The sequence below is a fragment of the Phyllostomus hastatus genome, unplaced genomic scaffold, assembly GCF_019186645.2.
Source record: "Phyllostomus hastatus isolate PE091 unplaced genomic scaffold, TTU_PhHast_1.1 phas_contig_40, whole genome shotgun sequence".
In the NCBI taxonomy this organism is placed as follows: Eukaryota; Metazoa; Chordata; class Mammalia; order Chiroptera; family Phyllostomidae; genus Phyllostomus; species Phyllostomus hastatus.
This window is the reverse complement of record NW_025333872.1, coordinates 2,739,993-2,752,967: the sequence shown is the minus strand read 5'-3', so window position 1 is coordinate 2,752,967 and position 12,975 is coordinate 2,739,993. Positions and strand designations below refer to the sequence as shown.

The 12,975-nt window shown below is 37.8% G+C and overlaps 1 protein-coding gene across 4 annotated transcripts in view; it reads left to right on the top strand.

The window, feature by feature from the left end:
• Positions 1 to 12,975, top strand: part of BTBD9 (BTB domain containing 9) — a 454,104-nt gene that overhangs the window by 89,245 nt on the left and 351,884 nt on the right. For all 4 annotated transcript variants that reach the window (XM_045843294.1, XM_045843293.1, XM_045843295.1 and 1 more), the window contains exon 6: positions 4,537 to 4,656. In XM_045843294.1, the coding sequence (XP_045699250.1) occupies positions 4,537 to 4,656 (120 nt within the window). The remainder of the gene's footprint in view (positions 1 to 4,536; positions 4,657 to 12,975) is intronic.

The following is a 12,975-nucleotide window of genomic DNA, read 5'->3' as shown; positions in this document are numbered from 1 at the left end:
GCTGGTAATCTCACCATCCATTATTAATCTTTGTATATATCTAATCAGTGTTTTTTGTTATGCATAGCATCTCTCTATCTCTCTTTCCCTGATACATGTGCATGCAAAACAGAAACCAGTAAAATCACACTTAGTTTTACAAAATAAAGATTAGATGTGTAAAAAGCTAACTCCACTTTTAAGTAATACATTGAGAATTATTTTACCCTTTAAACATATTCCTCTAAAAGTTACTTTATATGGTTGTCTGGTATTCTACCCTATGGGTTCCCATTGTTTATTTACTTGATTCCTTCCTTTTGGATGTTATAACAACTTTTAAAATGCATTTTATCTTATAAATGAAGAAAAACAATGTTTTTAAGTGTGTAGATAATGATCATTCTCAAAAGAAAAGAAATTTGTGAAAAAATGTGGTGGTCTCTAGCCTAGGAGTACACCCACTTTTGCTGTAGCTTCAAGGTTCTTCCCTGCTTCTAGCCATTCTTATACTTTTACCCACTGTGGTTTCTGGGGTTCAGCCATGATGGCCAAAGTAGCAGAGTGGTGATGGGTGACCAAGAACTGAACTGTCTGTCTCATTGCTGCTTACCGTTAACTTAAACCCTACACACCAAAAATTTGATGTACAGAGGGTCCCCTCGGTCCTACTTATGCCTCTTTGAGTCTGGGCATGAAGGGCTTAATATTATTAGTGATGATACCCTGCAAATCTTGCAGGTTAGTTCATTTTTCTTGTTAGCACCACTGGCCACCACCCGGGCCATTTAGGTTATGAGAGCCAAGTGTGAGAAAAGCTTTATGAAGTGGGAGTCAACAACTCTTGTGCATGGGTCTTTAAGGTCCCCAAGTTATGTTTTTTTTTAATTAAGAATGTATTTTATGGGGACTTCCAGCCAAGATGGAGGCGTAGGTAGACATACTGTGCCTCCTCACATAACCAAAATAAGGACAACAAAAATTTAGAAACAAGAAAACAACCAGTACTGACAGAAAATTGAACTGTATGGAAGTCCAACAACCAAGAAGTTAAAGAAGAAACATTCATCCAGACTGTAGGAGGGGTGGAGTTGGGCGGCTGGGTGGAGAGGACTTGTGGCAAAGTGGCGGCTGGAGGACCTGATGGTCCCACATTTGCATGCAGATAAACCAGGGAAAACTGGGGAGCAAGACAGACCACACAACCCAGGGTCCCAGCAAGGGGGAATAAAGCCTCAAAACACTGATTGAAAACACCTGTAGGGGGTTGAGGTGCTGGAACAGACTCCCAGCCTCACAGGAGAGTTTGTTGGAGAGACCTACAGAGTCCTAGAATGTACTCAAACCCACCCACATGGGAATCAGCACCAGAAGGGCCCAATTTGCTTGTGAGAAGTGGGGGAAGTGATTGAAATCTGGCAGAGAGCAGAGCAAGCACCATTGTTCCCTCTTGGGCCTCTTCCCCACATACAGTGTTACAACCCAGCAACTGGGTTGCCCCGCCCTGGTGAACACCTAAGGCTCTGCCCCTCACTACCTAACAGGCACATCAACACACACACACAAAAGGCCCAAACAAAAGAACAGACCAAAACTCCAGAAATAATACAACTAAGCACCAAAGAGATAGCCAGCCTAACACATGCACAGTTCAAAACAGTGGTAGTCAGGATGCTCACAGAATTGATTGAATATGGTTGCAAATTAGATGAAAAAATGAAGGCTACACTGAGGGAAATAAAGGAGAATGTACAGGGAACCAATAGTGATGGGAAGGACACTGGGACTCAAATCAATGGAATGGACCAGAAGGAAGAAAGAAACAACCAATCAGAAAAGAATGAAGAAGCAGGAATTCAAAAAAGTGAGGAGAGGCTTAGGAACCTCCAAGACATCTTTAAATGTTCCAACATCTGAATTACAGGGGTACCAGAAGGAGAAGAGGAAGAGCAACAAGTGGAAACCTTATTTGAAAAAGTAATAAAAGAGAACTTCCCCAATCTGGCAAAGGAAATAGACTTCCAGGAAGTCCAGGAAGCTCAGACAGTCCTAAAGAAGTTGGACCCAAGGAGGAACACACCAAGCCACGTCATAATTACATTACCCAAGATTAAAATGAAGGAGAGAATCCTAGAAGCAGCAAGAGAAAAGGAGACAGTTACCTACAAAGGAGTTCCCATCAGACTGTCAGCTGATTTCTCGAAAGAGACCTTACAGGCAAGAAGGGGCTGGACAGAAGTATTCCAAGTCATGAAATCAAGGACCTGCATCCAAGATTGTTCTATCCAGCAAAGCTTTCCTTTAGAATGGAAGGGCAGATAAAGTGCTTCTCAGCTAAGGTCAAGTTAAAGGAGTTCATCATCACCAAGCCCTTATTGTAGGAAATGTTAAAGGGACTTATCTAAGAAAAACAAGATAAAAAACATGTACCAGTAAAATGACAGCAAACTCACAATGATTAACAATCACACCTAAAACAAAAAACCAAAAAAACAAACTCGAACAGGAACAGAACCACAGAAATGGAGATCACAGAATTGGTTGAAAGGAGGGTTATCAACCGGGGAATGGGAGGAGGAGAGAGGGGGAAAAGGTACAGAGAATAAGTAGCATAGATGGTAGGTAGAATGTAGACAGGGGGAGGGTAAGAATAGTATGGGAAATGTAGAAGCTAAAGAACTTACAAGTATGACACATGGACATGAACTAAAGGGGGGAATGTGGGTGGGAGAGGGTGTGCAGGGTGGAGGGGAGTGAAGGGGGGAAAATGGGACAACTGTAATAGCGTAATCAATAAACTATATTAAAAAAGAATGTATTTTTTTATTTTATTTTATAAATAACTTTATTGTTGTTCAATTACAGTTGTCCTCATTTCCCCCCATTATTCTTCCCTGCCCTACCCACATCCCCTCACATTGTCATCCCCCACCACCCCTGTTGTCTTTTTCTGTAGGTCCTTTATACATCTTCCTTGACCCATCCCTTTCTTTCCCCTGTTATCAGCCCCCTCCCCTCTGGTCACTGTCAGTTTTGTTCTTTATTTCAGTGTCTCTGGTTCTATTTTGCTCACTTATTTTGTTAATTAGGTTCTACTTATAGGTGAGATCATATGGTATTTGTCTTTCACTGCCTGGCTTATTTCACCTAGCATAATACTCTCCACATATCTTGTTGGATATAATATGATGCTTTGGCAAAATGGAGGTAATTCACATATCATTTCTAAGAATCTGATTAATAATAGTAAAATACTTATACAGTATTTTCATTGTTTTTGTATGGCATGAACTATTATGTAAACCTTTACACAAACACTCACTCATTTAATTAATAATGAAATAGTATAAAAATGATAAAAGAAAAGATTGGTATGTTTGAAATTGAAAGTAGTTATGATCATTTCCACAATGTTAAATACTTGCAGGCCACTTAATTTTAGTATGTGTGTTTCATTCACAGGGGACTTAAGTTTACCGTATAACATTCTTTTCTCACAGATGTTATCATTCTAAGCAAAGGTGAAAAATTCAGAATCTTAAACTGAAAAGATTCTGACATGTGTTGTAAATGTATGTCCTGCATTACTGATAATTCAGAGCGGTTCAGTGAAAGGTTATAACCAGACTGAGACTGCGTGATAAAATGACTGGGCGAGAGAGGACAGCAGAAAATGTGGGGATGGCACAAAGGGAGCTGACCTTTTCTGGTCACAACTGTTGGTTGCAGGCTGACATTTATGGTCACCTAAATCTTATGAGATTGTTCCTGTTGATATTACAGTACAAGTAATACCCACATCTCAAATTTAAATTTGGCTTATGACAGGGGAATATAGATTTGTTCAGTATGGGACCAGCATGTAACGGTCCAGTATAGCTGACTAGGGAAGGATGATAGGCTATTTTCATTACTGCCAGATTATTAGCTGGCAAATTTTAAGTTGTACCCAAAATAAACATGTATCATCTCTTCACCCATGTCATGTATTTTCCCGCCGGCTGCATGTAAGTGTGAGGTGCTAAGAGACTGGGAGGGAGTGGGAGAGAAGATGGCCTCTGTGGGGAACCATTCGAGTTGGCTTTCCTCCAGAGAGGGTAGGGCTGAGTTTCCAGGCCAGGGAAGGTAGAAGGAGAAGGGACACCTACTTCTGTTTTCTGTCTTCTCTTTGTCAGGGCCTTAATCTGCTGATGTGGGGTGAGCCAGGCATCCTGGCCCTGTTTGAAGAGGAACAAATGTCTTGCATGACTGATATGTGCCAATCACTGTGCTAGACCATGGATATTTGAAAATAAATGTGGCATGGTATTTGTTCTTAAGCAGTTTGTGATCTAATACAGCAGACAGATGTGCTGAGAGAGAATTTCAGCGCATTGTGGTGAATGCTATAATAGGGGGATCTATATAGATTTCGTCATTATCCAAATGTGATTGTTAAGCAGAAAATGTAATTCACGAATAGTATAGTTTTTGTGCCTTTTAATGTTTTATTAAAGTATAACATTGTGTTGTTATTTTAATTTGTTTTTTTTCTGCTTTTTTCTTTTTGATTCATAGGTCTTATTCATACTTCATTGAAGTGTCGATGGATGAACTTGATTGGATCAGAGTGATTGATCATTCGCAATATCTATGTCGTTCTTGGCAAAAGTTGTATTTTCCAGCCCGTGTCTGCAGGTTAGTTCTCATAGCTAATAAATGATTTTGATGTTTATTTATGGAGATGAGGAACAGATTACATTTTTTTTCATCTCACAGAAGAGTTTTTCAATGCATACCAAGTAAAACTTAGGGAAACGATGGAAAATTGAACATTTTAAAATACACAGCGTGCTGTAGAACTGTATGTCAAAAGTGTTTTGTATTGTTTTATGTAGTAGACATGCAGAGGAATAAGAAGGGACAGGGAACACTGAGAAGTGGAAGTACTTTCTGACCTGCATGCTGTACCTTGGAAGCAGTTCTTGTTATGGGGTATGTTCTTCCCACAGAAGCCACGAGAGTATTTCTGGAGGCTCCCCGGCACTCCTCAGTGCCAGGGGGAGATTTTGAGGTGGTAGTGTACATACTCTGAATATATGTGCTCTTTTTCTAGGTCAGTGGATATCCGTGGGATTTGACAGAGCAGGTGTTTCAGGTGGGGTTGGGTTTGGGGCAAGGGAGGCTGAGCTGGTGGGGCTTCAAGCTCACACCGTTCCTTTAGTTAGAGCACCTTATCTTTTATTGTTGTTAAGTATTGCAGTCCCATGTTAATTTGTTTTAAAAAGTATTAATGAACAACTGTCCTACTATTTCATATTCTTCTTTTAGGTCTAAGCCATATTTTAAACTTTATGAAATTCTATAAAATCTATACAAATATTGAATTTGGGAGTTGGGAAAGGTGGTTTAAGGCTCCCAAAACTGTGTTGTGTTTTTTCTGTTTTAATTTTCTTCTTGAAAAGTGCCCTCAGATATTCTTTACCTTAGAGTCAAAGGTTCAAAGGCAGGTTCATTTGGTTAGGTGTGGCCAGAAAAGAAGGGGAGGGATATGGTAGGTGTAAAGCAGGGAGAATGTGGAGCCTATCCCTCAGTCAGTAACCTCCTCACCCTTACCTGTGGCCTCTCCCATTGTGGCTGACTTGGAGCAGGTGGGTGCCCCACAGCACTTACTCTCTTGGTCAGAAGACACCTTTATACTTATTAAATTTGTGACATAGCAACATCAGGCTGAATTCTTACTTCCACCACAGGAACTTCACAAAACCTTTCAGCCTCTGGTATAGTAAAGAATGTTGCCTACATTTTTTTATGGGTATGACCAGACAATATTGTTACCCAGTGATCCTCTTGTGGAAAATGAAGAAAATCAATTTCATTTCCCCAAAGGGGGTCTAAAGTGTCTCAGGTATGGTGGTTATTTTTTTTATTAGAGGAAGTTTGAATGGATTAAAATGAGAGGGACAAGAAATTGAGTGAAGATTCTGTATCTCAGACCTGCCTAGGGATACTTTGAGAGTGACAGAGGGGCCCTGATGTGGAGGGTGTGATTGAGTCTGCATCGACTCAGTTTATTACTATTGTATTGGATTGAAAAATAAACAGTGTAACAACCAAAGTGTCTGATGTGCCAAAGGACTGTGTGCTTGTATTTAATTTGAGACAGTAAGAACATAACTCCCAGAACAAATCATCATGAATATAAAACCAGCCATGACAGAGAGTCTGTGCTCTTTACCCATCTTAAAACATGGCCTCAGTTATAGTCTGTGGCTTTCAGAAAATATATTTCCTCTTATTTATCAATGGGCATTATTTATACTCCTCTTTCCTTATTTTGTCTCTCCCATGTGGCCTTTCCTTTGTTGGTGTAGCTTTCATATGTTGTAGAGCCTGGCTGTATTCATGATGCTAGTTTTTGTCTTGGTATGCCTAGCTCCCAGAGGGGTACTGGGTGGAGGGAGTCAAAGGGGGAAAAATTGAGACAACTGTAATAGCATAATCAGTAAAATATAATTAAAAAATAAGAAAATTGGGGAAAGGTGGCATTAGAGATAGTGTTAACAAGAAGAGGAAGGAGCCTTGATATTGATATTAGTTAATTTTTAAAATATTTATAACCACTTTAAAGTACTATATTAATTATTACATTCCTTCATAAACTCTGCCTTTTGTAATAGGTTGGAATTTTGGTAGAATTTTTTTAAAAAGATTTTATTTATTTATTTAAAAGATTTTATAGCCCTTAGAGTCAAAGCTGGCGTAGCTCAGTGGATTGAGCGCAGGCTGCGAACCAAAGTGTCCCAGCAACATCCCAGTCAGGATACATGCATGGCTGGGTTGCAGGCCATGACTCCCAGCAACTGCACATTGATGTTTCTCTCTCTCTCTCTCTCTCTCTCTCTGTCTCTTTCCCTCTCTAAAAAATAAATAAATAAAATATTTTTAAAAAAGATTTTATTTATTTATTTTTAAACAGAGAGGAAGGGAGGGAGGGAGAAAGAGGAGAGAAACATCAATGTGTGGCTGCCTCTCAGGTGCCCCGCACTGGGTCCCCAGCCCACAATCCAGGCATGTGCCCCAACTGGGAATCAAACTGGCAGCTCTTTGGTTCTCCAGCTGGCATTTAATCCACTGAGCCACACCAGCCAGGGCGAATTTTGGTAGTATTTTTAAATGAACCTAGGAATAAGCCCTTATTGATTATTCGAAGATGTCTTATACTTGGTGTTCCTTATCTTAACAATCATTTATTGACTAACCAATGTGCTAAATATACTTCTTTTATGAATCTCACTAGGCACATATTTCCTTAGCACATAAGTGTTTGGTTTGCATTATGTTAATTTGCACATTTGTATGTTACCTTTGTTCTTTAGTGTTCTTCGCATGCTTGTCTTGCCTCTGATACTAAGGTTACAAGCTCTTGGAGTCAAGGAGTATGGAATCTAATCTTTTAGTATTCTTACAGTGCTCAGGTTATGACTTAGTATGCATTAGATACTCTTTAAATGTTACCACAGGTTTCATGGGCACTGACTAGGTAATAGAGAGTTCTTTAACATTAATATGTATGTATGTTCATTGGTTCTTTTTATTTATGTATTTGTTAAAATGTATATCCCTTCTTGGAAAACTCTGGAGTGGTAAATAGTTTGTTTTGTACTATTTTCAAATGTTACTTTCTGTTTTTTTCTTTAGGAAACTAAATTTTGAGGTTAATTTAAAAGAATATGAGTGCCATGTATTGATGAAAGATTACATCAAATATACACTCTGTAAATTGGAGAGTATGAGATTACCTAGCCCTCTCTCTAAGCCTAGGCTAGACTGCATGTAAATCAGCATTTTATAGTAGAAAAATGCTGGGCTATAAAGTTAGTGAGAGCTTTTCTCAAATCCTGGTTTCATCTAATACTGACACTATGACCTTAGTAAAGTTGTGGCTCTCTGAGCCCTTGTTTCTGTACCAGTAAAACACAGGAATAGCCAGCCACACCCTTCATGGGGTCTGCTTTGGAGGGTTAGATGGCATAGGACACATATGAGTACTGAGCACAACTAAGCACAGTGCCTGTCCCAAAATAGGCTCAGTAAATAGTTGTGTTTAGTATTAAAATTTTTAAAAATTATTTTTTCTAGTTTCTAAAACTCTTAACTAGTGTTTGACCTTCAGAGAAAGAAAGTCATCCTTGCCACCTTCTTTGGCCACTGTGGCTCTCACTGTGAGGAAATTGTTCCTTACCTTGGGAGCCTAGTTGCTGCAGCACTTTGCCATATTGCCAGTCCGTGTATAGTAATCCAAAACATGTTAAACAGGGCTGTTTATCTTAGTAATGTGCCCATTTGTGTGTTTCCAGCAGTTTTTACATATTTTGATTTTATAAATTAGTTTTTATTATGGTAAAATATATATAAAGAAACTTTTCTACTAATAAACTTTTCTATTTTGTGGAATGTAATTCAGTCAGCATTTCATCTTGCCCAGGTAGTAGATGTTATCAGTGACAATAAGTATGTCAGACTTCAGAGCCAGAGTGATTGTGCCAGCCATAACAGTGAATGGAGGGAAATGATCTGCTCTGTCTTTTGAGTCTTTCTGAGGAGTGTATTGTGGCTGAGGTGGGGACTGCTCTATGTAGACAAAAACCTAGACTAATAATTCCTCCCTTAACCCCCACCTGGGGATGAAGAAAAGTGGCTTGTCAGTTTTGGCACAATTTGTCATATATACTCAGAACCATGTTATGTCTTACTAGCTTTCTCTTTCTCTTTCTTGGGAAAAGGCAATTTCTGCTTTACCCATAAATTCTCCAACCTTCAAATTGGCTTCTTGGCTATCTAGTAAGCTCTCATCAAGTCCTTCCACAGCTTTCTTAGATGGTAGAGCCTGAGACTGAACAAAAAACATTAATAAGGATTGGCAAATGTTGAGTACCCTTGGGGGCTTTTAATTTTTTTTTCTGGCTGTTTCTTAACATGGTACTGGTAATTTGGCAGTCATATAATATTGCTGACATATGAGAAGACTTGAAAAATAGATGGTAAGGATAGAGATAGATTTCAGAGCCTGTATATGACTGGTAGCTGGTGTTACAAATAAGTGATCTTGGAATAAAACCTGGGAGTTGACAGAGAGGAACTGCCTATCATGTATTGTGTAATTTATTATTAGGGTTTTTTTTTTTGTTTTATTGGTACTTTTTGCTATATAGAATTTTACTTTTTTAAAAATGTGATCAAATCTGTTGGTCATTTTTATGATGTCCAGTGGTCTGGTGTCATGTTTAAAAAGCTGTTTCTCACTTCCAACATTAAAGAATATTATAGTTTTCTAATTTTTTTCTACTAATTATTTTATATGCAAGTATTTAATCCAGTCAGAATATTTTTTTGTGTATATTTTCAGGTAGGAATAGTCAGCTGGCTACAACTTTATTTAATAATTGTTTCTTACCATACTAATGTGAGTAGCCATATTTATCATGTATTCAGATCTAGCATGTACTCTGCTCTGTTCCACTGATTTCTTTGACCATTGTCCAAGTGTTTTAATTATTGTAGTTTCCCCTTTTTTCCTTCTGTTCTTACAGCGAGAAATTAGAATATGACAAATGTGTCATGAAAAAAAGGAAGGGTGTTATAGAGCATCTGCCCCCCTCTCTTCTGATCCCAGTAATCACATTAGAGGCCATAAATGAAAACAAACATTTCACTAGAATGGTTCTACTTTCACTTATAAGAAGAAATCAGGCATGATTCACCAGCTAAGGAACTAGATTTTTCTTCATCTGTTTATTTATTCATCACTGACTCATTCCACAAATAAGCTCCTACTGTGTGCCATGTATTGTATATGATACTGAGACCACGGCACTGAAGAGGACTACTATGGTTTCTGCTTTCAGAGAATTTGGAAGAAACAGATAAACAAATAATAGGAACATATCACATAATTGTAAGTGTCATGAAGATGGTGTTGTGATAGCAGGGCCTAGGGAAGGAAGGTAGTTATTTTCAGTAGGTGGTCATGGAAGCCCCAAGAGGGGGAGGTGGTTGTTTTAAACTGAGATGAAGGGAGTGATATTCTCTGGCCAATGTTTTAGATATTTAGGCTTTCTGTGGTGTACATTTAATAGTATTCAGGAGTATCTGGCCTACTGTAGGAGTCCTCATTAGATGAGTACTAAAACTATACTGCTTTTCATATTGGGCACATTAATCTCTTTTATTGCTACCATACTTTTCAAGTCCCTCCTAATCCCTGCCATTATTAGATGCAGCATAATTTTTTTAACCCATCTTCATTAGATTATAGTACCTACACAGTACTGTACATCTACAAGACATAAAACAAATGAGAAAATAAACATTGTTATTTATAGCAGTGTTCTTTCCCTACCATATTAGCATTATACAAAAGCATGTGTGTCTTTCTTTTTTCTTTTGTTCTCTCCCTGCCCCATAACTGGCATTGATATATTTATTTACTTTTAAAGGTAGGCACCTTTACACTACACACTGGTTCACCAGAGTGCTTTAGAATCATAACTCTGGAGTTATGGTGAGCCTTTACTTTATGTGATTGACATCTTCAGAACAAGATATGGCTTATTCAGGTGTAAGTTAAAAGGAACAATTTCAATTTTAAAAAGTAACCATTTTAGCTTATACTTAGTTTGAATTGTATTTCTACTTATAACTTGGATGTCATCATTAAACTAGCACAGAGCAACCCAGCATGTAAACATTTTTTTTTCTAAGAATGCAAAGCAAAATGTAGCCACATGGTGTCACTATATCATTACAATTTTACTTAGAGCATAAGAGGTTGAAATTGCCTTTTTTATAAAACTGTATTTAAATATAAATTGTTCTGAAATCTGTCATTTGTGAAATAACATGTGAAACTATTTGTACCATTTAAGCCATTCTACTCATGTGGAGCATTAATTATGCCTGAAGTCTGTAGATGTACATTGAGGTGCTAGCCAGCTCTTGACTTGTCATCTGCAAAGTATAGCAGATATGTAGTCTTCTATAGTACAATTATTCAGTTTCATACAAATAAGTTTTTAAAAAATATTCCTTTGGAATTTTGAAATAAATAGAAGATTAACTCAAAGGTGATAGATCCATTAAATATTTATAAGGAATCAGAAAGCAAAATAAAGGAGGAATGAAGAAAAGAGAGAGAGGGTTATAGGACCTCAGGGGAGAGACAGGAAGGGAACAGTCTAACATTTACTGAGCTTCTGCAAATGGGCCAGACACATATGGTTGCCTTATATGATTCTTCCAATAGTTCTGTGAGAGAAATACCATGAACTATTTTTACAAATGTGGACATTGAGCCTGAGAGAGGCTAAATTTGCAGGTCTGTCTGAATACACAGTTACCACCACAGTCTTACATTGCCTCTGCAGGATACGAGGTTAAAGAAATAGCTCTGCTTTGAAGTAGGAAGAGACACACACAGAGCCCTGAAGAAGCTCTTGTTGCCTTTTTGGAGGGAGCAGTTTCCAGGATGTTGAAGAAGGGCCTGGTATGGCCATCCTCTGCTCATGCTGGTCATAGCCACCCAGGCAATCATGATATTAATGCTGAGGGTGATGGGGGTGATGATGAACAATTGAGGAAGTTTTTCTCTTTTAAAATACTCCAAAGGGGATGTAGCAGTCCTTCATCTAGGTCTGTTTTGTCAGTTTGTCAATAGAGCTGCTTTGAATTTTCCTGTCCCTTAGTTTCCTGTAAAATCATTTTAGATTTTATTATTACAGTGAACCTGATGTTCTTAACTCCTAATTTGTTTTGCTTCAGCTGTGTTTAGAAACAGATTTCATATATTATAGAATTTCTCTTCACAAGATCTCTTCATATCTTGAATTGCTTTTTTAAAATGTATTAATTTTAGAGAGAGGGAGGGAGGGAAACAGAGAGAGAGAGAGAGAGAGAGAGAGAGAGAGAGAGAGAAACATTGATTTGTTGTTCTACTTACTTGTGCACTCATTGGTTCATTCTTGTATGTGCCCTGACTGGGGATCAAACTGACAACTTTGGCGTTTTGGGAGGATGCTCTAACCAACTAAGCTGCCTGTCCAGGGCTTGATTTTTTTTTTAAGTTGAGGAATTTTTTTAAGTTGTATTTATTATTTTCACTTAGAATCCTCTTACTAGGCCAAAAAAACCCCACTGTGTTTTATATTTAGTAATACCTTTGAAACATGGCTGATTGTACTTAAGTTATTCAGTCAAATCTAGGATTTTTTTTTGTTTTATTATATTTTGTTCAAAGGATAACATGTTGAGGGTCTTTTGTGTGTAATGGAAGAATTAGGACATGAGAAAATAAAACATGGTTGCCCTTTTGTCTTATACTTTATTTTATAGTTTTAGTATATAAATGTGTCTTTTAATAAGCTGATTGCATGAGATGATATTAATAACACTAATGATCTGTTATTATCACCACAAATAGTCATTGTTTGTTTTTCATTCTGGAAGGGCAAGAACTATATTTAGTGGTGCTAACAGTTTCTTCCCAAGCAGTTAGATCCAGTGTAAAGTCCAGATAGTACCTCCCTAGTTGACCATCAAACATCCTTTTTCTCATGCTTTTCCTTTCCTCAATATTACTCAATTACTTATAGGATTTATTCATTTAGACATTTGTTCAACAAACATTTATTGAACACCTGCTATATTGCAGACACTTAGTTTAGGTGCCAGGCATAAAAGGGTGAACAAGAATTTCATGATACAATAAGAATGATAACCTTCTGAAGATTGATAAAGTATAATAGGCACAATTACATAAATAAGTATAATTAAGTTAACTTACTATATATGGAGAGAGAGAATGAACAAGAATGCAGGAGCATAGTTATGGGGGGAATTGTACTGAAGAGAGGATTTGAGCTGAATCTTAAAGGACCAAGGGGTTGAGCAGGCAAAAACAAGGGAGAAAGGATGTACTGTGTTTGCAGGACATTTGCTGAAGGCAGAGTTTGCAATGGA